The sequence below is a fragment of the Agelaius phoeniceus genome, chromosome 14 (genome assembly GCF_051311805.1).
Source record: "Agelaius phoeniceus isolate bAgePho1 chromosome 14, bAgePho1.hap1, whole genome shotgun sequence".
NCBI lineage: Eukaryota > Metazoa > Chordata > Aves > Passeriformes > Icteridae > Agelaius > Agelaius phoeniceus.
In genome coordinates, this window is record NC_135278.1 from 8,848,806 (window position 1) to 8,875,112 (window position 26,307).

Consider the following 26,307-nt stretch of genomic DNA (forward strand, 5'->3'; position numbering starts at 1 on the left):
GATGAGAATTTCTGGTGTATCCATGAGAAAATCTTCGGAGTCACTTCCTGCTTCTTTGAGCAGAATGCTGGTGCTCCCCTGTCCTTATTTTGCTGGATCACTGCTGGCTAATCCCTAGCTCTGGAAATGTGAATTTGGCTTAAAGAGACAGCTAGCTCTTCATGGATTTGATGTGTAGGCTTCACAGTTCTCAGAGATGTAAGGGATGTTGTTTGAAGCTGCAGACACTTTCAAGAGTACGCAGTGTGCAGCCCTGGTACTGAATGTCTGACAATGTGGTGTTTTGGTTGGGAATTTGTGTAATTTTTATTAACTTCCTAGGCTGCAGTCCCTCACCATAGTTATTCAGTCAGAATAATACATTCTGACTGAATTTCATGTATTTCAGAAAAATACATTGGATTTTGGGTTTTTAGAAACTGTATTAAAAAAACCCAAACAACTAGATCATTCTCCTGTAATGTGCTAATCAGAGTAAGCCTGAGTGTCAGTGCTGCACCAGGGAGGACCAGAACAACTGCACTTGGGACTCTGCAGCTGATGGAGCCCTGAGAAACACAGCAGGCACTAATGAGGACAGGAAGCTCCAGGAAAACCCAAAAACTGAAATTTGTGTGGAAAGGAGGCGTTGGTTTCTCTTGGGTTAAACATGTGTAGTACCAAATCTTTAGAATTTTTTTGGAAGAGGTAATAGGAAAAATGATCATGGCTTTAGGAGCGATTGCTTGCTGCTCACTTATCCTGGTTGTTCCTAGTTGTGGATTACAATTAATTGATTTAGAGGAAAAAGTTAAATTGGTTTGAAATGTATTTATAAACTGCAAACTTTAGTAAGATATGTGATGGTTCCTGGGTTTTAGCCACTGAAACTATATCTGTATTAAATTATTTTTCTGGTTTAAGACATACATTAAGTACACAAAAATAGCTCAGAGTTAAAGATTAAAATTAGCAAATGAGTAGTTCATAATTAAAGTCTCATGATAGAGGAAGTGGCATTACATTGCAGAGATACTGATGTCAAATCCAACTTCTGCTCATTAGTAGTATCAAAATATTGGTAGGATGTCTTTACAGTTTGGAGCCAGGGCTTGTCTGTGAACAGAAGTTGCTTTGTTTTGTCCTAAATTACTCAACCTCCCAAGATTCACATGTAATGGTACAAAGGTTTTAATGCCAGCATAGATCATTCTTTCAAGACTGGAGGAATAAGCTGTGTGCCTATATTAGAATAACTGAATTCAGGCTTGTACTGGAACACTTACAGATCCTAGTGAAACGATACGGCTTTAAACAGAACAGTAAAGCTTACAAACACCAAAATATTATGAACCAATGCTTTTTGGTATTATTGAAATGATAGACCTCTCTACCATTTCAGTTACAAATCTCTGTCAGGGAAGTCAGGCAGGTAAACAACTGTATTTATTGTTAGGACCTGGATGACCCCCTTCTTTTGGGTGAGTCCTGGCTCAGCTGGGGCCATGCTCAGGCCACCACAATGGCCCTGGTGATCAGCTTTCCTGGCTGTAGCTCCACCAGCTCTGTCCCATCCTCAGCCCAGGCTGAGGCCATTCTAGGTTTTTTGCCTTGTTGCACTGCTATTTTGGTGTGACCAAAAGAATATGGCCTATATGTCCTGTGTCCTATAAGCTGAAGGAGCAATGTCCCTGTAGAAAAGTCTTACAAGACCCTACTTATTGTTACTCCAGTCTCACTTAAGCCTGGATTTAAGGGAGGCTGAGGTGGTGGCAGGCCCCAGCAGGAGCTCTGTGCACAGCTGGGCGTGCTGGCTGCACATCTGCCCAGCCTCAGAATCACCAGATTCAGTCAAACCACAAAGGTGTGTGCAATTAATGAGAGACTTTGACCTATTTCATATTCCTTTATTGTGTTCGGCCTTGCCTACATGGGGAAATTACACCAATTCAGTTTAAGTCTGTTTTTAAAGTGATTTGATTAACCTGATGTGACCTTGTGTACGGACATTCTTATTTAGGTTCAAATGAGCTTATTTGGGTTCAACCAAAACCTGCACTTAGTCAATTTGCACAGAACTGAAATTAGACATGCCTAAACTGGAAGGGGAACTGATGTCTCTAAATAATGACACAACTTTCTCATGAAAGCAGAACCTTCTGTAGAATCTGGAACAGAATGTAATTACTGACAAATCTGCAGGCAAGTGAAAGCTATTCATAGCAAAGGTTTCAAAAAAACCCAGGGAAAACAGGCAAAACTTAAATATCTTGGTGAGACAAATGAAGAAGTGCCAATAATCCCAGTCCTGGAATACTGAAAGCAGTGGCACAAGGCTTGCAAAGCTTGCAGCAAGGCTCTCCCATGGCTCTTCAGATGCAGAAGAGGGCAAGCATTTGTGTCCTTTACAGGGAGTCCCTAGAGACTCAGAAAATAAAAAAGCAATGCAGGAAATGTTAGGCCAGCTGGTTTGAACACAACAGTACCCAGCGTCTTATGACGTATTTTGTAGGAAAGAATAATTAGGCATGGAAATAATGAGGAAGCAGGGTAAATTACAACAAGATTTGATCAAAGATGGATTGTGCTAGACTAATCTAACATCTTTTTCGTATAACAGATTATTTAGATGGGGTAGGGTAGGAATGTCATTTATCTAAAGCCAAGTATGTGATACCATGCCCCACAGGATGTTATGGCTTAAAATGAAGATGGTGGTTCAAGACAAGAATTGAAAGGCAGAAAAGAACCTGGCCAAAGAGAAGATACAACCATTGCATGCAAATAAAGCTCTCTGAATGGAAAGAGATATTCAGAGAAAGTCACCAGGACAGAGGGAGATTGGTGGTGCTGCTCCCTTGGGACCAGGCTTGGGCCTGCTGAATGGATCCACTCTGACCTGTGTGCAGGGTGTGTGCCCAGGAGCTGTGTGGGATGACAAAAACTTGGGAGGAATTGTCAGTACAGAGGAGGGCCAGATTATCACATGAAAGCTATTTAGATGACTTTGTTGATTGGGAGTTATAGACATAAAATGGCATTTAATAGTGCTGAGTGCAAAGTCAAGTAAAGTCGTAAGCATGGAGACCAGTAACAAGAATTTCCAGTGTGAAATAGGAACTCATCAGTTGTACATGACAGAAGGGAGAGATCTGGATGCACTGTTTGCTCAGAAGATACCTGGGAGCAAGCACTGAGATGCAGCTGGGAAGGGGACCACTGATGTCCTTGGATACCAAAGGAAAATAATGTGAGAAATTCAGGGCAATGTGATAACAATCATTGTACAGATCATCATACAGGGTGTCAGTACAAGAGCTCCACAATGTTTTTGGAGTGGTTTACTGATGTTTTGCACAATTCCAGACACCCCTGCCAAGAAAACATTAAATTCCAGCAGTAGGAGAGCGAGAGATGTGGTTACACAAACACATCTGTAGTACAAAGTGAGGTTAAAGAGCATCATCTCTTTAGCTCTGGCCAGGTGAAACAGTGAAGGGACAGGCTACATTGGGGTATTTTACACACAATTGGCACTATATAGCAAGAGGGCAGGAAAAAAAATAAGCTAAAAGATAGCATCTGCACTAGGTCAAATTTTCTAAATTGGTCATGAATAAATTTGGGTGGAGAATTAGAAGAAAGCTTGTATCTACCCAAGGATTGAAGTTGCATAAGAGTCTTTCAATTAGGGTAGTTTTGAGATAGATCTTGACAATCCTATGAAAGAGGTTATACAATTAAATTAGAGTGTTCCTGGAGATAGGAAATTGCATTTGCAGAATTAGTTCTTTGCTCTACAGTGTAGTCATATTTTTAATGTATGCTTGAAAGGAGAATGGATCTTGTTTGTTTACACTTTTAACCCCATGTATCAAGTCTTCTGCTGTTTTCTTGGGAGATGAGGCAAGAAATATTATTCTCTGTTGCTGCAGGTTTGAATCTTTTTTCTCCCACACCTGAGTTCCTCTCAACACTAGACATTGAAAATGTACAGTGCAGATTCCTTGTAGCATTAGACAGGCACAATTGCCTTCAGATTTTTCTGGCATGCTCCCTGGTTCAACCTGTTCATCAGATTTTGGGCCAGAGACATTTTTCCTTCAGACTGTGTTGCCAGTCACCGTATTACACTTCAGGGTGAATTTTCTGGGCTCTGTTGCTGGCATGAATGAACTCTGTGTGGCTCCATGGGCTTGCAATACTGGCAGTGATCTTCACCTGCCCTTTGCTGTGTCACAGAACAGTTTAATCTTACATGCTTCTTATGTGAATCATAAGTTTATTGTATGACATGAGGATGTGTTCTTGGGTTTCTGGTGCCCCTTGGCAGGTTGAAGAGATGTTGTTGTTTTCCAGCATTGTTTTCCAAGACAATGAGTGCTGGTTTGGGGTTCCCTTTTAACCTGATATTCCTGAAGTAAGTTGGGAACCTGGACTTAGTATCAGCTCTGCTCTGGTGCTGATGATCAGAGCAAAGTTCTCTAAATCATGCAGGATAAAATCTAGAAGAAAGAAGTGACTGCTGACCACTAGTGATGAATTAGTCACTTTAAAAACACAGAGTAGTTAGTGTAAAGTCGAATGTATGATGTCCATCTTATTGCAAGAAGGAGAGAAGGGAGTAGATAAAACAAGACAGAAATTAAAAAAAAAAAAACCAGCTCAACTTAGCCTGCAGCAGAGATCGCCTACCTGCCAATGTGCCTGTAAAGGGAAATTGAAATATTGAAAAATGTCAGAGCTGATGAGGGTAACACTGAGGTGGTAGAAGAGGAAGTACGTTAACCAAACTCCATGGAGCTGTTGAAATGCATTGAATCATCTGACTGACTTGTATTCTTAGGCAAACACAATTATACAATTGATTAATTTGTCGACATTCCTTTAGTGCATAACGCTATGGTAACCGAGAGGCTCGCTAAACATTGCTGTGGAGAGTGCTGCAAAACATCTTTGTTTGGGGGAGAGGGAGGGGGGCAGAGCCAGGCCTTGGAGCCCGGGCTTTGGAGACTGCTGCACGCACAGAGACACACAGACACACAGAGACACACAGACACACACAGAGACACACACAGAGACACACAGAGACACACAGACACACACAAACACACACAGAGACACACAAACACACACAGAGACACACAGACACACACAGACACACACACAGACACACACAGACACACACACAGAGACACACAGACACACACACAGAGACACACAGACACACACAGACACACACAGAGACACACAGACACACACAAACACACACAGAGACACACAGACACACACAGACACACACAGAGACACACAGACACACACAGAGACACACAGGCACACACAAACACACACACAGCTGTGCACCGGAGCTGGGCTCCTGTTGCAGGTGGTGGAAGGTGAGCATCGGGTGGTTTATGGGTAACACACATGTTCTGGGAGGATCAGAGAGGTGACCTGGCTAACAACTGCCTTCAACACATTTGCTACCTGATCTTTGCAGAGCTGACAGGCTGCACCACCCTCCTGCTGGGTCCCTGTCACCTGCTGTGACAGCAGGCAGGGACAGCAAAGGATTTGGTCTTTCCTGCACCACTCTCCCATGGCATGCAGGGCTCTGCCCCCCTGCACATCACCTTCCATCAACTCCTGGGACCTCAGTTCTTCAGGGCTGCTCTGCAGGGGCCTGTTGTGTGAAATAGAAATGTGTTTTCAGTTTTACACTGAGTTCCCAGGTTTTGGCTGGCTGCTCTGTGGTACCTGCACTTGTACCTGCTCTGTTCTCTGTGTCCTGGCTCTGCGCAGAGGCTTCACTTCTCTTTATCCATCATGGCTCAGCAGAGACCTGCACTGGGCCTCTGCCTCCCTATGACTGTGGAATATTCAGAGTTGGAAGGATCATCCAGGTGTTCCCCCTCACCTATAAGTAAATGTGAGGTGGTTTGCTGAGTGCCAGTTATAAGGAGATTGACTGATTGACTAATAGATAAATGCAAAGATATTTGTAGGTGTGTTTATTCTTGTTTACAAAGTGCCAAAGCCTAGGCAAGATTTTCGAGTATGTAGCAATGGCAGGAATCATATCTATAAAAATGCTAATCTCCTGTCTTGCTTCATCTGTTCAGCCCACAAACACATGCATACACACATGCTTAAAGGAAACTAATAAAAGGTTTGTTGGTTCTTTTCTGGGCTCAGCCTACTTTAATCTTGGTTTAATGCAGAGCACAATGCAGTGCATTGCTTCCGGACAATAAAGTTTTGATCATAAACAAAATACTAAGTAAACCATTTTTTAGAGTAATTAACGTGCAATAGATGAGCTGATAAGAGTTCCCATTGCTGATAGGTATTTTGCATAGATATGGCAGCATTACAGGAAGATTTCCAAGCCAATGCAGAGGCTTTATCTGAAGGGGATGAGATAAACCCCTGGCCCTGATGAAGACAAAGGTTGAACTTCCACCAGCTTCTTTGTGGGGACCTCTCCCAAAGTGTCAGCTGAAGAGAAAAGTAGGAGTCAGTCCTTGTTTTTAGGCTGTTCTAAGCTCTGCTGCACAAACTGCAAATAGGTGTTTATGTATAGAGGAGGATGCTGTGTGTTTGGTCCACTGTTGGCTTGTCACAGCCAAGGCAGCAATTAGGGAGGCTCTAATGGCTGGGGAGGGTTACACCCCTTGCTGAGGAAGTTTGACCATAAACCTGTTTGTCCTGTCTCTGAGGGCAATGTACACTGGCTCAATTTACAGTAACTTAAAAACATTCACTCTGATCAAACTGCTTCAAATCAAATTTTATTAAGTGATGTGTTAAGTGTGTGTGTTAAATGACTCACATGAGACAAAAAGGTGGGACTTAGGTTGATTCTACTACTGATGTATATATTAAAGATGAGTATTAATAGTTTGCTTTTACTCTTGAATAATTGTAATGGCTTCCTTTTGGGGCAGCTTTTCCGTCCAAAGGGCACAGCAGGAAGTATTAATAAAACAAACTCTTTGTGCTAATCTTGACACCTACATTTTCTGTTTAATTTTGCTTATGCAGAGGGCTGAGCCTTCTCATTAGTGGAGACAATGTGTCAACAGAGGAAAAGTGAGTTACTGTATTTTCTTTCCGTCATAAACGCCGGGGTTAACCTCCCACACTCAGCAGGGATGTGCAGCTGTGTAATTGCACAGGGAGCTTGCTGGGCCTTGGGTGCCACTCCTGGGGCTGACAGTTCCCATTGCTCATTCTGCTGCAGCATGGGCTTCCGAGAAAGCACTTTCTTATCTGAGCCATCTGCACACCTCGTGGGACTTGGCCTTTCAACTTGGCCTTTCCATGGACTTCAGCTCCTGTCCAGTGATACCTCCAGGTGTCTGTGTCTCACTGGGCTGGAGCTGAAGTCCATTATTTGGGGAAGGTTGTACCACTCGGGAAGCCTTGCTGAAAATTATGTTGCATGGGAAAATTGTCTGCAATTCTGCTTTTCAACTTTCTGGAAATAATTCAGAGTATGGAAGGAGAAGCTTCCAGAAGAAGGTGGTTAGAAGGAAAGTGTATATGATTCTGCAATAATCTTGGTGTATTGTCTGGAAAGGGCAAAAATCCATTGCCTAAAATGGGAGAAGAATAATTGCAAAAAACTGGACTAAAATTGCCACTAAGCCATTTGTAAACCTGAAATGGGCTGAGTCAGGGTTTTGTCTTATCTGGGGTACATGTTTTGAATCTGGAGCTGAATTCCTTATATTGGGTATATTCATAGTTAAAAAGGCAGGAGTGTTCAAATGGAGTCTGAAGTGTTAGAATGATGAGTTTGTTGGTAGTACGCTGTTGTGACTAGAGCAGAATTTCTGTTTTCACTTGGGGGATGAAAAAAAGACTAATGCCAACAAGAACAACTTCTGTGTTGTGATTTTTTTTTGAAGGAAAGCATGTGAATATTAATAAATGATCCAGCTGGGATAGCATCTTTCTTTAAAATTGTCATTAGAGATAGTGTATTATATTAACAAACATGAATTTAGTTGTACAGTAAGTAAAATTTTATAACTATAAATCATCAACTTATTTCAAAAGTTGCAGTGCTGAGGAAATTTTTCTGGGATTTTCTAATATAGGCTGGTTTGAATTGTTTGAATAAGAAGAGATATTGGTGAATAAATCAGATAATGGGCTGCTTTACATAGAAGGCATAATGCCTATTTATGATGTATAGAAGTCCTAAGAGAGATGAATTGCCAGTTTAATCTTCTTTGGATTGTGTTTGAAATCTACTTTTATGCAGCATTTCTGACTGCTTTAGAGATTACTCTTCAGACACTTACATTGACTTCATTTCTATTTGAATTACAGCTCTACAAGGTCACTGGCAGGCCAATGTTCATTTATTTCACTTAGTTTTTAGTCCCTTGACCTTCAGGTTAATACTTGATAAGTGTTGCCAAAATTTTTCTTCTGGCCGAGTTGCTCTGGTCAGAACTTTGGAGGCTGAGTTATCACCCCTACCAGAAGGAGTAATAGAGACCAACTGTTCTGTCATTGGAGTCTTTGCTTTTATTTGAGAAAAAATTTGGAATTGATTTTTGTTTTTCCTGACACGAACATCATGCTTTGTGAGGGTATAATGTCAACCACCTTTATTAGCAGCTGATTTTTCTCACAACCTTGCAACACTTGCAGCAGCTTCCATCAAAGGGCCCTGATGGGGAAACATTGGTGAAAGGATGACATGCAGCACTGGAGAGTGGAGGAGCAGGATTGCTACTCTGCAAGAAGGAAGCAAGCATCTGGGAGATATTAAAAACTTCTGACAGGGATAGGAAGATAATTCTTGAGATAATTCTGCATTGAGCTCTGCTCTAGCTCCTGCCAGGCTTCCCAAGCCCTGGGTCACAGGGTTAGAACTGTGGGCTGGTTGTGTCACCCTTCAACTGCAGATGCAGCAGAGCTCCCCCATTGCAGTACAGCACCAGCAGACCCAGGAGTCTGTTATCACCCTCCTATAGAGGATGATGGTTTCTAAAGCATTAACATTCATGTCAGGTCTAGATAGGGATCAGCAGAGGCTTAAATCATTGTCAGGAACAGATGTGAGACACCTAATCACTTATTTCCTAAGGAAAATGAGTTTGATTGCATGAATAGTTGTAAATATTTCATTCAGCAGCTCAGCTACTACAGCAATGGTAAACAAGCTTCTGAGGCTGAAGATAAGCATTTTGTGGCACTGTACTTGATTTCTTATTCATTTTAACTTCAGTGTAGAAGAAATAAGTTTAGGTACTTGGGATTACATTTTGTGACAGTTCTGATCGTAACCAGGGGCTCACTTTGAAGACAGCCAAAGAGAATCATTGAAAGGTTTGGGTTGGAAGGGACCTTAAAGATCATCTGATTCCAACCCCTCTGCCATGGCAGGGACACCTTCCACCAGACCTGGTTGCTCAGGGTCACACCCAACCTGGCCTTGAACACTTCCAGGATGGGTATCCACAGCCTCTCTGAGCAAACTGTGCCAGGGCTTCACCACCCTCACTGTGAAGGATTCCCTCCTAATATCTAATCCAAATATAATCTCATTTAGTTTAAAACCATTCCCCCTTTTCCTATAAATATCTACCTATGTAAAAAGTATCTCTGCCTCTTTTTTATAAGCTCCCTTTAGTCTTTGAATGCCACAATGAGGTCTCCCCAGAGGCATCTCTTCTCCGGGCTGAAGAACCCCAGCTCTCTCAGCCTATCTCCACAGCAGAGGTGCCCCAGCCCTCTCAGCATTTTTGTGGCCCCTTCTCTGGACTTCCTGCAGCAGGTCCACATCTTTCTTGTGCTGAAGACCTCAGAGCTGGATGCAGAACTCCAGGTGGGCTCTCATGAGGGCAGAGCAGAGGGGGAGAAGCACAATCCTTAACATCCCGAACCTGATAACCATTGTCCTCGGGATGAGCGCAGAGCTGGAGATCCTGCCACTGGGAGGTGTTCATGGCACCAGGGTAAATTCTGGCTTTGAGAGGAAGATGACAGCCTGAGCACCCATCCTCTGCCTCAGCTCTTGCAGTTGGTGCCAGGCTGTGGGGATGAGCACAGCCACTGTGGTGGCTGGGGCAGGATCGGGTGCTCTGTGCCCCTTCGGGCAGTGCTGCCTCAAATCTCTGCTGGCTCTTTGCAGCACTTGCTCTATGTAAGCAATAATTAGGGACACAGATTTAATTCCTTGTTTGTTTTGCACTTCTCACTTGTTAAAACCAAATTGAATTGGAAGAAACTTTGTCATTAAATCAGGGCAGATATAAAACCAGTTTCAAAGTATATAAAGAGTTTCAGTACTGCTCTCTTGCAGAAAGGCTGCTGAGAGGAAGGAAGGGAAGGAGGAAGTTAGCTTTTCTCTCTGCCTAATTGAATGTTTTCCCTGTTTGAGTTTCAGTTAAACTACTGTGTAGTTTGCTTGTGATTTTTAGCAGGTGTGCACGTAAGCGCTGCACTAAGGAAGGAGCCTGGGAGTACAGATGATGTTTACCTCTCAAACGTGGTGTGGAATTCTGAGGAAACTGGGACTGCCAGCTAAAGGTCATGGGCATTTTTAACTTCTGCTGCTGGCTTCATGCTCCTGTGTAGATGTTTGTCAGGAATCTTGCTGGCCATGGTGGTCTTCTGTAGTCAGATTATCATAGAAATAAGCTCCATGTGATTTTTGTGCATTTGCATCACAATGTGATTCCTTTCATCAGCTGATTTTAATGTGGGTTTTCTCAGCCAGCCTAATTTTGTTCTGTTAAATACAGTAACAGACATTATTAGTATTTGGTTACACAATTTAAGGTGCTTTAGTCAGGAAAGCCCTAGGTAAAAAACCCATGTTTACCCTAGTTCTGGAAAACACAAATATATCCTGCTTCTTTCACCCAAGAATTACACAGATGGTTAAAAATAGAGACATGTGCCACTGGATCTGTCTGAATGGAGGGCCAAGTTCTGAATGCTATTTTCACTCTGTCCCAGGTGAAGTGTGTTCTCACACTGCAGCCTTTTCTGCTGGGCTAGTCTCTTACCTGAAAACCAGAGACCAGAGGTGTCAAACATTCAGATTCACCATCTTTGTCAGTCACATTCATGCAGCCAGGATTGCTGAGCAGGATGGCAGTGCCCACTGCTACTGCTATTAACTTGCTTGAGTAGAGGAGAGTTATCCTTTGGGAGAGAGGGACCCACATATTTCATTTAGTGGTCATGCTGGAGTGTTGATTTTGACTGATACTAGGAGGATTCTTACTACTGGACTATTGCAGATGTGAAATAAATCATATTTTAAAATATTCTGTGTGCTTGCACAATTATTATAACCCACAGACACAATTTAGATGTCCAGAAAAGTACATATGTCCTTAATATCAAGGATGCCCATCCTTGAGGAACGTGACCAGTTCTCTGTCCTGCATCCTCCCTCCACCCTGAAGAGGGGATTTTGGGACAAATCCCCCTGTCCATGCTGCAGTGGGGGACCCTGCACCCTGCAGCATGGTCAGAGCTGCTGAAGAGGCCAAAGCCTCTTTGAGGGCATGGCAGTAGAAATGTTGCTGTTTGATCCATTCCCCTTCCCCTGACCTCTGTGTTTAATCAAATCTTTTTTACATTAACATTATCTGGGAGGGACACATCTTTTCTGGCCTTCAATAGTTAAAAAAAAAAAACAAAAAAAAACTCCAAGAAAATCCCCAAAGTGAATTGGACATTCAGCCATGCTGAGTCATATTTTGTTATTATGACTGATTATCCAGCCAGCCATGCAAATAAACTGTAAGGGGAAAAAAAGGATGTGTGTGAATAGCTTATCTATGACAGAATGAGGCCTTGGGTCTTTGTGCATAATATGTGTAACAATAATGACCTAGTATGAAAGTGTTCCAGTGACTGACATATTTGCAGTCTAAAAAAGATAAGAAAGTAATGAGAGAGAGATCTGTAGATGTTTATCTTCTCTTTTCTTCTCCCTGAAGGAAAGTTTTATTTTTTCATTATATTTCTAGTGCATATCCATGGTACCATGCTGGATGATGAATATGATTGCAGTTAATTGTTTAAATATTCCTTTATTCCTGAAGCTTTCAAAACAAATATCCATCTTTTGAGGAGCTGGTTGAGAAGTGATGTGGGCAAGATAGTGCAAAAGAGAATATTGGATGTGAAGTTAAAAGTGCTTCAGAGAAGAGAAAGAGAAACATGTGGGGGTGTTTTTAAAAAAAGGAGAAAATACCCCAGTTATATTATTATCAGGATCAGTTATATTATTAGCAATACCAGCATAAGTGGCAACAATTCTTCTTGAAAATAACTTGTAAACTTCAATAGTTCATCCTTGGTGTACCAGAGAAGGAATTACAGTTGGGCCAACATCTTTTCTGCTGCATAAGTCTTCTAGTGTTACTTAATGCAAATACTACAGATGAGTACAACTTTGTCCAAAATACATTTGCTGACTATATTTATCATCTGCCTTCTTCATAGTAAACAAGAAGAGACATCTGTGGAGAAGGTCTGGTAGCCACAGAAAATATTTTGCATCACAGTCTCTAAGTGGTGCCATTGTGAGCTATTCTCAGCTCAAAGAGCTGTTCTCCAGGGCAGCTGAAATACAGATGGATATTTGGTGTTTGTGCCCCTTTGTGACTGTATTATATATTTGTATTGCAAGGAGTAAAACACTGGATGGAAAGTGCCACTTCAAGACACCTGAGAGTGATTTTGGGAATTGCAAGTAATGTAGTAGGTTTTCTCACAATAATGCTCAAATCTAGCCCTTAATCATGCACTTGAAAGAAGTGGGCTCAGGCCTTATGAAAGGTGTTTACTTACTCAGCTTTAAGGCACAGGCCAAGCAATAACTTGATCGGATTAGCTGAGTTTGAATAGGAGCAGCAGCCAGTGGAGTCAGATGAGTGTGAACCATGTTGCTGTGCTCTCTGTTAGAAAAATATCTGCCAGCTGCCATTGCAGAGAGTAATCCTGCAAGGTGCTGACACCTCCAGTCCACATTGCCCAGGGGAGCTGGACCAGGGCACTTCAGGCGTGCAGCTCCCATTACTCACCTTAGCTGAACAGTGTTTTTCCTGTGAAATCCTACTTTTCCCTGTTATATAAAGGCTGGCTCTTCTCTGCCTCCTCCTCCTTGAAAGGCTCTTGATGCTCACAGGGACTGAGTGCATTGCTGGTTATTCTCAGCTGCAAGATTACAGAGATGGCAGTGGTCAGGTCAGTGGGGCATGAACATGGCTCAGCTGGAGCACAGATGTGAGCAGATCATGTAAGGAAAGCAGCTGAAATTCTGCCAAATGCAGAACAGGAGCCAAATGAGGATAAGACACATTTTGAAATCTAAGGGCTTTGTTTAAATGCCTTTTGACTTAGGTTCAGATTATACCTGAAATGCTCTAGAATTAAAAACACCAAGAGGGTAAGGATGTTTCTTATGCTTGAACTTGAATGCATGAAGGCAAAGATGGAAAATGAGGTCACTTAGCTCAGCTGCAGTGAATCCTTTGATATTCATTTAATGGATAAGTAGATATAACTGAGCTTGCAGGAAAGACTTTGAATTTTAACTACTAAAGCTCCTTATAATTTTCTCACAGGTCTTTTACATAAACTGGACATTGGGAAGCCTTTCTTTAAGGAGAGAGTGGTCAAAAACTGAAACAGGCTTCCTAGAGAGGAATTGTCAATTTCCCAAGCCTGACAGCATTTTGGAGGCATTTGGACAGTGCCCATAATACCATACTTTAACTTTTGGTCAGCTCTGGTCAGGCAGATGGACTATCTGGTCATTGTAGCTCCCTTCCAACTGAAATATTTTGTTTTATTCTCTTCTGCCAAGCAGTTAAACTGTACAGACAGGTAGTGCTGTTCCACTTCTGCTGCAATACCACACAGGTCTCCTCAACTTGTTCCCTCTTTTCTTCTGCCCCTGAACCAGAGGTGAGAGGTGGCCTGGTTCTGGGAGATCCATTGTTTTTGCAGTATTTGGTTTGAGATACTGGTCAGAATTGAAAAGTTGAACTCTGGATGAGGAACTGGATTCTTCTCTGATGTAGGGAGTCTTTCAGTCTGGGTCAGACCTATCTCTAATCCTTTTGTCCTAGTATTTCCTTTTATTGAATAGCTTCCTTATGTATTGAGTTCCAGAAATTCCAGGTTGGTGATACACATGGGAAACAGATTGCAACAGAGAGCAGATTTAATTACTCAGGTCCAGAATTAATGAGGCAGAACATTTTTTCTTCATGCTGTTTGAAAAGGGAGAAGAATCTTCCCTTTTTTATTTATAGGAAGAAGTTTGAGATCAAATGACTCTGAGCTGCCCTTTGATTGGTCATTCAGTGATCACTTGAGCAAAAAATAATGAACTGGGCTTTTCCCCCCTTTCTTCATTTGAAAATCAGGTCTTACCAGTGCTGGGTGTTCAGGGGAGTTCTAAGACTATAGTCTTAGATGCTTCAGGAAGCTTATTTTAGGAGGGAAGACTTGACTGAATGCCAGTAGACAGAGCTAATCATGGGGACATCTGGATTCACTTCTTAACTCTCCTGCATGACCTTGGGTCAATGATTTAGGTCGAGTTTTTCCAAAATGTTCAGTATTTGTAGGTGCTTATGCTGGATTTCAGCATTACTGAAAATTAGGCTGTAACTGCATTCACTGTTTCAAATTCACCTCCCAAAACTGGGACACTTGTAAAAAGGAGACAGAAGTAAAATGTGTGCCCCTGTTTCCTCATTTGTACAACAAGGATGGATAACTTTGTTAGTAGAGTGTGCTGAGGCTTCCTGAGGTAAAAGCACTAGACAGGAGAAAGGATGGCAGCAAGCTGCTTGCAAAGAGTCAGAAAAGTAGACATTGTTCAGCAGAAATCAAAGGATGCTGAACAAGAACCAATCTTCCCAGAGTTCACCAGCTGAAGGGCTCCCCAGAGTGTCAGAGGACCAAGCAGATCTAAGGAAGGGCAGAAATGATGAGGCCAAAGGTTGCTGGCTGTCTGCAGACTGAGTGTGCAGCATCCAGCCCCTCCAGCTGCCTCCCACCTGCTCCCACAGCAGCAGAGCAGCAGCTGAATTGTCCTTTCTGGGAAGGGGCATCCAGAGCCTTTGGACTGATCACAGGCAGGGTGATGCAGGTGCAGCAAGCTGTGTGCCCCTAACAGACTCTGATTTGTGTCACACACAGTCAGCCCCCCCAGAGAGGGGCAGACCTGATGTGCAGGTGTGGAGCAGTTCTGCTGAACATCTGCTCCGACAGTGGAACAGCCCTGGGAGTGTCCAGCTCCTCTCCTGAGCAGGGCTGGGAGCTGCTGGGCTCTTCCTGCTCTCAGGGGTGTGAGTGCCTCACGTCCATGGTGCATCCTGACTCTGCCAGCCTTTAAAATGAGCTGAAGCACAATTGTAGAGCAATGAGAGCAATGCTTGCAGACAGAGGGAAGGGAAATCCTCCAGTCCACAAACAGCTCCCACCCTCTGCTGGTCCTGCAGGCTGGGAGTAGATGCACCATGGAGCCAAGTCATACACAGTGGTTTTGCCCCACTTCTGATGGGTGGTCCTGAAACCACCTAGGACCCACTTCTGACCCAGTTGAAGGCCCCTGCCTCCACTGTGCAGAGCAAGCAGCCCCTCAGGCCTTACATTTTATTTTTGCAATATGAGTTCAACCTCTAGCACAAGCAAACACAAAGCACAAGTGCTCATCTCCTTATCTGTACCATCCTCGAGCATCTGAAATGCATTTTATGTACAAGATTGAGAAAGGCAAAGAAAAAAACCACAAAAAATGTATTTTTTGAGGAGAAAAAGAGAACAGCTGAGGACATGAATGCTATTATTGCCTCTTTCAATGAACTGATAGTTGCTAGGAGTGTTCTCTTACTCAGAAAAGTAGAGAAGGTATTTAGTTTAATTAGATCACTGATTTTCTTTGCTGTCTAATAATTACATTTATTCTGTGGACAGGAAGAGTTCAAGGAATAAAGGTAGGCAGTTCAATGACACATAGACTTCATGCAGCTCTCTGCTTGCAATGAATTTCACCCATAGTAAATAGAAGAGGAATTACAAGAGGATTTCAGGGTGATGCATCCAAACAGGCAGCTTTGACATGTTTGTCCTCATACCTACCTTGTTGCCAAAACAAAATCCAGAACCAAAAAAGGACCAAAGGACCTCAGTTAATGGCACCAGTGCAGGTGATGTGGGCTGTGTCCTCTGGGTGGGAGTAATGCACAGCAGCTCCAGGGAGTCTGGTGATCCCTGCCCCAGCTGGCACTCCCTGAAAGTGGAGCAGGAGGGGTCAGGGTGCCCAGCAGCAGCCTGGCAGGCAGATAACCCTGCAGGAGATAACCCTGCCAGCAGAGCAGAGTGCTGGCTTCTTTAAAACTGACCTTTGCTGGTTGGCTCTCACAGTGTTAAAACTCTTCTGAATGAAACCCTGAAATGAGCCAGAATTTCAACACCAGGTTTGTGATCAGATGGTGTAATTGTTTTAAGCTGGAGAATCAATAGCTTTGGGAGGAATTATTTTAGCTTGTTATGTCACTGTTTTCATTGCTGAAATTTATTGGGTTAACCTTCCCACACCCCCCATGCCTTTGTGATTTGCCAGAGAAGTGAATATGATAGGAAGTGACCTGAGGCAGGAGAAAGGGCTCCCTGCCCACCTCCCCTCCCATGCACCCAGCAGCAATGGTTACTTAACTCCCAAGATCAGGAGGTGAGCACTGCAGGAGTCACCCTTAATGTCACCCCTGCTTTCCTGGATAGAAATGGCTCTTGGTATTTTTTTGCAAATTGCTCTGAAGTAAAATATGTGTTTATGCACTCACCCCCACACACATGTATTTGCATCATTTGGATCAGCCAGAAACAGACTCAGAGCTTTAAGAGCTGTAAGTTTTGGAGAACATTCTGTTCAAAAGACTTTTGACCATTCACTTTCAATATTCTTGCCCTGAAAATACACAGTCTCAACTGCTGCTGAAGGATTGACTGAACAACTGCCTTTGCTCTCATCCTACCTGAGGGAGAGCCATGTTATTATTTGAGGATTATTTGGCTCTTTGTCTGAGTCAGGTATGGTAAAGAATTGTTTATAGGTTGGATATCATCATTTCATATCACAACACACATTTATTTACCTTTTCTGTAGTAATTGAATGGCAACAAATGAACACAGGTATCCACCCAAGACTGCAGAAGAAATATTGTTTTGCTTGTGCGAAAAGTACAGTTTTGTATTTCTTACAGTTGTGAATCAGCATTCTGCTTTTTGCCATGTTTTGGGAATTTTAAGGGGCCATTAGACAAATTGGTAGAATTAATTAGATGCATGTTCTTCTTGTTACAGAAACCCCAGAGACATTTTGAATAATATTCCACAATGCTGTATCTTTACCCTGCAAGGTTCAGCAATTTGTTAGAACAGAGCAAACTTGGACAGCTATTTTCTCCAGGATTTGACAAAAATCCTAGAGAACATAATGTTCCAGTAATCATCTTTTCTTTTTAAGTATCTGCTAGTTTTTAATCCTTTTTTGCCCTTCATTTTGCAGAAGCACCATGTATTGGTTGAAAACAAAACCAAAACAAAACAAAACCAAACAAACACAAAAAACCCCAACATACCACCATTGTTCCTGCCTGTATCTTTCATTTCACTTCTGTGCTGAATCACAGTGTTCCATTACCGCCTTTTTTTATGGTTTAATTGTTTTGTATAATCCATTTTCTTTTTACATTTTTTAGCTTCTGTCTGAAACTGTTACTGCTGTAATGAATGTTGTCATAAATCTGTCACAGGTAACCAGCTAAATTTAGAGCTCAATAAACCAGGGGAGCTGTAGATAAGAGCATTGGGATGCAAAAGTTACAGTAGTAGCACAAAAAGTCCACTTGTGGCAGGTGACAAAGGGGAAGCACAGAACATTTGGTTCCTACTGGCCACCATCACCCACGCTGTGGCCAACAAAGATGCTGTGAGGATTCAGGTGCAGCCACAGCAGCCCCAGAGCTGCAGGGTGTGCTGCTGCTGAGGAGGGCTCTGCTGTGCTGGGACACTTCCCTGGGGGTGTAGGGTGGTGTTTGTGTCAAGCCTGGAGCTGCACAGCTCTGCCACTGACCTGAGGCAGAGCCCAGTTCCTCCAAAGAGGGTCTGAAACTGGGACTGGGAGCTGTGAGGCAGGACAGGACCCAGAGCTCCTGGAGCATTGGAGCCAAAATCCATTAGATCCCCAGCTTGATTCCTCAGGCAGTGTGTCCCTACAGAGGAGAACCTGCCAGGCATGGGGGCCTCGGACCTGGGAAGCCAAGTTCCCACAGTGGATGGCTGGGTCATTGTCAAAACTGAGATCATGGTACATTTTTTCTCTTTTGAGAAGAAGAAAGTGAGGAACATGGAGGAGAAAAAGCAATGGAAAGATGAAGACAGGTGATGTAAGAAACAGCAAGATGGAGAGAAACCATATTCAAAAGAGATCCAGTTCTCTGAATTGTGATCCAATGGATGTTAAGTGCAGGGGATAAGTGAGGGAAGGGCAGAAAAGAGTGAAGAACTGCAGGAGGCAAGGCATGGCAAGGAAAGGAGAGGGTGAGGTAGAGGCAGAAAAAATTAAGCAAGCAGATCAAATAACACAGGTCTGCAACTCCTTGGCCACAGCTGTTCAGTCTGTGTGTTTCTGTGGGATGCCTCCATGCTGGGCTGGCACAGCAGAGGTGGGGCCGTGCCCTGTGGGGGCTCTGGCAGATGGGGATGGCACAGCTGAGCTGAGCCCAGCTGCTGTCACACGTGCTGGGACACTGGGCAAACATCTGTCCCTGTGTGACAGAGGATGGCTGGAGCACAGGGTGGGTGGCACAGCAGGGCCAGGGCTTCAGGGCTGCTGGGCATCAGCAGAGCTGCTGATCCTTCCTGTGCTAAACAACCACAGGCACTCAGACACACGGCTTGCTTTTCAATTGCCGTCTATGTAAGCATCTTATAGTTGAACCAGCACTTTACTGAAGAGGTTAAATTCTACCTTTTAAAGATGAAATCAGCTGTTTTGCTGCCAGGGAGTTATGGCCTCCTGTTGCCTCAAGAATAATGAAACATTGGCACACTGACATGTAAATCATTGCTGGGGAATGTGTTATCTCTCTTATTTGTGACTGCATCGTGCCACAAAGTGCTGCATCTTGTAATTGAGGGCTCTCTGATGAATTCATTGCATGCAAAGTCTGTGAAAATTATTAGCACAGCACATTTCCATAATTAAAGTGTTTCCTATGGTATATATTTGAAGACTCCCTAACTGCTGTATGTTACTTTAATGCAAAATTCTATGAAAACTCAAATACAAGCAGAACAAAGCTTCTATGCATGGAGAATGTTTTTCATTAGAGCAGTTGTTATAGCTGGGAAAAGCAATCAAATCATCCTGCTTCAGGGACACTTTTAGGTGATGGATGAAAGCTTTATTCATTGCTGATCACAAAGAAATGGGCAGCATCTCTCATAGAAATATCCTTGCCTTGCCATGAGTGACATAACCAAATAACTAAAATTTAACCTATAATGAAATGTTCATAAGAACTGCTGGTTTCAGGACACAAGTCTGACTGTTCCATTAAGAATTATCCTAAGGTAATGTTAATATTTTGATGGTTTGCAGCAAGTCAATAAATAAACATTCTCTTTACTCACAGGTTTGCAGTTTTAGATAGCTCCTGGAGTCAGATAGTTTTGTGAAACAGAAAATTCCCTCTGCTGTTCTCTCTTCAGTAAAAAACATGCCAGAATATAGCAGATAGCATGGAATAATGCTTTAACTATTAGTTGTTGACTGCAAAGTCCATTTGTCTTGTTAAGGCTGTCATTTGGCTACATTACCCTTTCTGTAACCCTGGAAACAACTTCAAATGCTGTGATACTTGAAAAATCTGAAATATAATGTACCCTTAAAATGCTATGAGTGGTTTTTGAGACTCCCTGTACAAAGGAAGGAAAAAATAATTTCCCTTTACAGGGGTCATTAAGCAGTGATGGATGTGCATTGCTTTGTGAGAAAGCTGATCCTCACCTGTTGTAGGTGGAGTGAGAAACTATGCCAGCAGCACTGACAAGTTTCCTCTTTACTGCCCACAGAGTTCAGGAATCCCTCTCTCAAAGTGTTACAGAAGGGGATTTTCAGGAGGCAATAAATAAATTTTGATCCCTCTGGTTAATGCAGTTAAGGTCGAAGAGATTCTATCTGGATCTATTTAAAATACTCTTAACCTGCAGACATACTGCTGTCAGTAGTGCTAATTGTCTTAGCTGGCCGAGGAATGTATACAACCCTTATGAAACTATTCTTAAGTATTCTGGTTACTATATTTAGCTCTGTCTTACAACAAGACAAAAAGCACTTAGCTAAATGCAGTCCTGAAGTGCTTAATCCAGTTAAGATTATTTTGTGCTTAGGTGTCTTCTGCTAAGACTTTTTCTTGCTCACCGTCCTGCTGCATCATGCAGAAAGCTGCTCTGTGTGGTTGGGCCTGGGAATTCTTTTGTGGATATTTATTCTGCGAGCTCCTCCAAGTCTGCTGTTGGCTGAGGGCATTGCTCACTCTCATTAGGAAGCCTCATTCCTCTGGCAGCCCAGATCTGCTGTACTGCAGCAGTGACAGCTCCTCCTGGGGACTGGAGAACCCATTTGGGCTCAGTAGCATCCGCTATACTCTTGACACTCTTGGTGACCAAACTGCTTCCCTCAACTTGCTGCTGTTCCAGCTGGGTGGGAGCCCAGCCCTTCTAATGAGGCAGAAAACCCACCAGGCTTCCTGGGAGCTTTTGGTTGTTAGACAACCTGTGGGCAAAGCTTCCATATAATGCTTTGCACTACAAGCTTGGGAAAAATCCTTTTCTTTAGCTGAATTTTTGCATGGGCAAGTCTGCACACAAAGAATGTTCCCTGAAAAATTTTGATAGATCTTTCTGTGTATCCCCAAGCATTTTTTCATAATTTAACCCATTGCTTTAAAAAGACTTTTCTTTATACCTGTGTATCTCTGAGTTTATCCCCAGTCACCAAATCTTCTGTAGGGGACATTCTTCTATAGAAGAAACAACTGAGTGATTTTGATAGAACAGTACTGAGGGATGAGCAGTGGGGATAAGAGCCTCAGCTCAATTGGGTAACAAATAAGATCACACACTCCTTTTGAACTGGAATGAAGCATGACTGGGGTAGCACTGCTGTGAAAACAGAGACACAGCAGACCCACTGAGTTTAAGTTTGCTATGCAGGTGTTGTTTCCAGTTACAGCTTCACTGGGGTGTCAGGAGTTACATGATATTTTCTCTAGATTTTGTGTGTCCCATCAGTAGCAAGTACAAAGGGGAAGCCTTGAGTCCATTCACAGCTGGGTGGTTGTGGCTTGTGCTGACTTTCCTGACCATGTTTGTCTTGAAGGTGGTTTTGGTTGCAAGATTTGATAGATGAGGTACAGGTCCTACTTCTGGTTTTCACAGCTCACCAGGTAAACTGTCATATTTGGAAGAACTCCAGTTGATCCTAGGTGGCTCCTGGCCAGCAGGGCCATTCTTGGCTGGGTCACACAGCTTTTTGGACATGAGAGGTCACATTGGCCTTCCCAGGTGGCTTCTGTGGCAGTAGGTGATGCCCACAGAGCTATGAGCCCAAGAACTTGGTCCAACTCCCATTGCTCTGCTGAGCTTTCATTAGTCCTACTTGAGCATGGTTCTAATTTGTGGTGGTAGGCTTTTCTCAGCTTGAAGTGATTGCAGCTGTCTAGGCTGTCTTACCTGCAACTGTGTTTTAACTGGACTTGCTTTTCCTTCCAGGATTAATTTTTCTCCATCTCTATTTACATGGTGATAAGAAGTGCTAATCCCACTCTGTCAGTCTGGACTGATGAATCTGAGGAATAGAACAGGTAATTTCTAATTTGGCTTGTAGCTTTTGGTGACTCAGGCAATGAGAACCACTCCCTCTCTATGGGGTGCATTCATAACAAAAGAATTCATACAGCATCTTCTGCCCAGGTCATCTGCAGGGAGGGAGATCCTTGCCCTGGAGCAGGGAAGGAAGGATAAAATTTTGTGCTGTTGCTGTGAGCAGCATCCTTGACTTCCTGACAACTGTGGGTGGTTCTGTTTTGTGTTATTTTTATAGCTACCAACTTGTTTGAGCTTGGAGTAGTCTCTAAACAGAGAAAAGTTTTTGGATGTACCTATTGAAAAATGCCCCTTGAGTTCTGGGCAGCATGGGGTGTTTTGCAGGGAAAGTGCTCAGTGGAGATGGGGGGCAGATTGGTTCTGATGGTGGGGATGGGTGTGATTTCCTCTTTGGAGGTGTCTGAAGGGCAATCCAGCAGAGCAATGTGGAGTGGGGTGACAGCAGCTGCCTCACCTGCACCTCCCTGGCTCCTGTCCCTCAGACTCAGCCCATCTGAGTCACAGAAGGCAAGTCACCAGTGAAGAAGTTACCTTTGATTTGAATTTTCCATCATTTAATGGAGCTTGAGAGCACTGTGTCCTTACTGGGAGTTGTTGCCACTTTTCTCCTTCCCTGGTTAGTGCCAGGTGAGGATATTTTGAATTGAAGCCTTGGGCATGAATCCCAGGACACAGCTCAGATGATGTGGGAGCAGTCCAGCATGGCAAGCAGCAGTCACTGGCTGCAGGATGCTCTGGGTGAACCTGTCTGTCTATCATCTCTTAGATAGCCTGATAACATGCTGCTGCTGCTGCCTAATGCCAGTCCTTTAGGGGACTAGCACAGTTTCTTTCTCCTCTGTCTTTCCACTGGAAAAGAAATCTCAGATATGTTTCAAGCAGGGTGGGCAGTGATTGAAATCAACCAGGAACTTATGTGACTTCCCAGAACAGGACCAGCTGTGGTGCTGCCTGCTGCAGACACCAGGGCAGATTTCTCTCTTTTTTGGTCTTGAATTTAGCAGGAAGATGCTGATTCCTGCGCAGAGATGGGTGGTTCAGCAGGATTCCCTATGCTGGCTCAGAGGGCAGGACAAAGGCAGGCTGAGGGGCTGCTGGCTTTTAATCTTTCCCTTTAAAGTCCTTAAAGTAGGAGGATGTTTGGGCATGTAGCAGCAGTCTCACTTCTCATGCCTCAGTAGCTGACTGAACACTCAAAGAAAGACATACCAAGAGTGAAATTTGGGAAAGGGAAGATTGAAACATCCGGGAGGTCTTTAAGTACAAACCACTACACTCCATGGTTTGACATTCTGAGCAAGATAGGGAATGTGTCTCAGTAAGTGCTTCTGTCTTTCCCTTGCAGAGCCCTGTGTTGTGTAAACGAACTGATGGATGAAGATGAGAAGGACAGGGCAAAGAGGTATGACAGTATGCACTCCTGGAGGAGAACTGGAAATGCTGTGTTGTCCAGTGCTTGACAATGAACTTGACCCCACTGATGTCAGAGGCAAAACTTCTACACAGTTTACAGGCTGTGTACAGCTGACCACAAGCAGCACAATTTAAGTCACTGTTCAGGCTTCTCACAGAGTTTGGCCACCCCTACAATGGGTTATCTGGCTGAGTGGTCCTTAAATTCCACTGCTGTGCCCTCAGGAACTGCTGCTATCCCATGGCCATTTATTATCTTGAAGGAGGATTCCTGACCTGTGATTTTATTGACATCAAGCAGTGCTGCCCACCTGGGGCAGAGCTCCCTTAGCAGTCCTGCTTTAGCCCAGGCCTGAATTAGTTCCTGTCAGAGAAGCTCTTGGCTCAGTTCTGCTTAGTCATTGTACACTAGTGCCAAAACAGAGGTGGCTGTGAATGCTGGATCTGAGAACAGCCAAATGCCAACCTGAATGTGAATCAAAATGCTTTCTGCATACCACCCTCAGTCTAGATCACAGCAAGTATGCATCATCATGAATACACTTGTAAAGCAAATTAATTACTACTGGAATAGGTTGTATGAAAAGTGTTATCTCAGATATGAGCACTGGAAAGAAAACTTTGGAAGGAACTAAATGGATTTGCTTTCTTCTCTATTGTTTTTAATGGAGGGGGAAAGCCTAATAAATACTCCTGATTTGTCAACTGAAAACCAGTTGTAGTTCTGCAGCCAGACCTGTAACATTCCCAGTTTCATACATCACAGCAGTAGATTTTCAAGACCACATACAAGATTTTATTTTGCAGTTCAGTTGCCTCTGCACACTGTTGTCTCTTGATAAGCTCCTTTTGCAAGTGCAAATCAGAGAAATCCTTCACATTTTGACGTTTATATGTTTGTGTACTAACTGCAAAACAAAAGTTCATAAAAATTAAGTGAGAAAAACATGAATATGCATGAACATACTTTTCTCTGCTGGAGAAATTTCTCCCATAACACCTTCACTGTCACTGCTTTTGAAACAGTGGGAACTGAAATGTATGAAATGTATGTCAGGATATGATCTTTCCCAAATGAACCCAAGCCTGTGTTACCTCCAGGTGTTCCTTGCTGCTGGTGCATTCAGTCTTGCTACCAGCAAAATCTTTGTGTGCAAGCCCAATTTTAAACAAATAAACATTCCCAGCAGAGTTTAGATTCTTTATTTAAAGTGTTTTGCTGGGGCAGTGTAGATACCTCACCCTGGTTTGTGCTGTAGGTCCTTCATTCTGCTGAGTGACATTTATGGTTTTGTCCCCAGGGCATCACGCAACAAATCTGAGAAGAAGAGGAGAGACCAGTTCAATGTCCTCATTAAAGAGCTTTGCACCATGCTGCAGGGCCATGGCCACCCTCTCAAGATGGACAAGTCCACAATACTGCAGAGGACCATCGACTTCCTACAGAAACAGAAAGGTACTGGGGGTCTGGCCCTGCAGCTGCCCAGCAGCCAGCTTCCACCAGCAAATGCAAATCCCAAGCATCTCAGGTGCCACCCAGAGAGGACAGGAGCCTGAGTGAGGGGCAGAATAAGGGCCAGCAGTTGGCCTCAGGATAGCTAGGGCCGAATACATTGCTGACCAGTTAAACACAGACAGATTTGAAAAGATGCAGGGCTGTGCACCTTTTATGTGGCTACATTACCCTCACTGGCCTCCACATCCCCTGGCCTGCTTTGTTCCCTCTCAAACAGAAAAGCTGAGGAACTGCACCCTTACAAAAGTCAGGGGAGAGGGTGTTCTGTGCCATCTTCCCAGGTCTCTTGGATTAGGAGATGATAAACCTGTCCTGCTGCCTGGGCACTCACAAGAGCAGCTTGTGAAACAGCTCCAGAATTGAAGGGCACAGCTCCAGAATTGCAGATACCCTTTGCTCACAGGAATTCTCTACTACTCTAAAATTAGCCCATTGATCTTAATTTTTAAGGTTATCTTCAGGTCACTTAAAATGTCTCCATTTCCCTTTCTTGATTTCTACTGCATTTGTATCATGATAGCATGAAAAATGACTGTTGCATGCAAGAAGGCTTTGTGTGAAGAATGATATAAGGATTATTCCTCTAACAGCCTCTTTAAAGAAATCTTACTTGAAAATAAAAAAAAATCCAAGTAGCATGAGTCATGTTGCTTTTTTGATATTTTCTCTTTAAGAAATCACAGCACAGACAGAAGCCTGTCAGATTAGACAAGACTGGAAGCCTTCATTTCTTAGCAACGAGGAGTTCACCCAGTTGATGTTAGAGGTAAGAAGAAATTAAATAGATTAGTGAGAAATAATCAGTTCAGTGGAGTAGATCAGGGATATACAGTTCTTTGTCACCTGTAGGTCCCAATGTTAATGATTTCTACTCTGCTGGCACATACAATGCAAACCTGAGACCAATGTTGTACTAAATGCTTTGCAGACACAGAATTAAAAATGAGATTGCTTCCCCTTGAAGATAAAGGGCTTTTCATTTGGGAATCAAGGCTGATTTGGCCCAGATTTGGCCTGGTGAGAGAGGAAAAAGAGAATTTCCTTTTCTCAGAAGAGCCGCTAGAGCTGGCAGTTTTAGGAAAAACTTGAAAGGACCTGAAAAAAGCAGAGCAGCTCTGTTCCTCCCACATGCCATTAGGCAGGCAGCACTGCCTGTGCTGCCTCTGCAGCTGCTGCCTGTGCGCTGCTGTCCTCTCCTTGGGAGTGCTGCCTCTTCTGCTTGAATTGCCTTGAAGTGCATTCAGGAAAACAGCTCTTATACTCCCACCTCTGAAATGCTCTGCTGATCTAGAAACATCCCCCAAACCCACATTTGTGCCCTGGGTCTGTGCTGCAGGCTCCTGTGGCAGGGACATCTCCTGCCCTGCGTGGGCACTGCTGCTCTTTGCCCCACCAAAAGAAGGGTGGATGCTGGGCTGAGCTGGGAGGTGCTGCTGTGTCTTAG

General features: G+C 43.4%; 1 protein-coding gene across 5 annotated transcripts in view; it reads left to right on the forward strand.

The window, feature by feature from the left end:
- Nucleotides 1–26,307, forward strand: part of PASD1 (PAS domain containing repressor 1) — a 103,021-nt gene that overhangs the window by 49,448 nt on the left and 27,266 nt on the right. For 4 of the 5 annotated variants that reach the window (XM_077186131.1, XM_077186132.1, XM_077186130.1 and 1 more), the window contains exons 2-5: nt 21,821–21,912; nt 23,280–23,336; nt 24,649–24,803; nt 25,538–25,629. In XM_077186131.1, the coding sequence (XP_077042246.1) occupies nt 23,305–23,336; nt 24,649–24,803; nt 25,538–25,629 (279 nt within the window). In that variant the 5' untranslated portion in view covers nt 21,821–21,912; nt 23,280–23,304. Of the gene's footprint in view, nt 1–21,820; nt 21,913–23,279; nt 23,337–24,648; nt 24,804–25,537; nt 25,630–26,307 lie in introns of those variants that run through there. The other variant, XM_077186135.1, reaches the window with a different exon arrangement.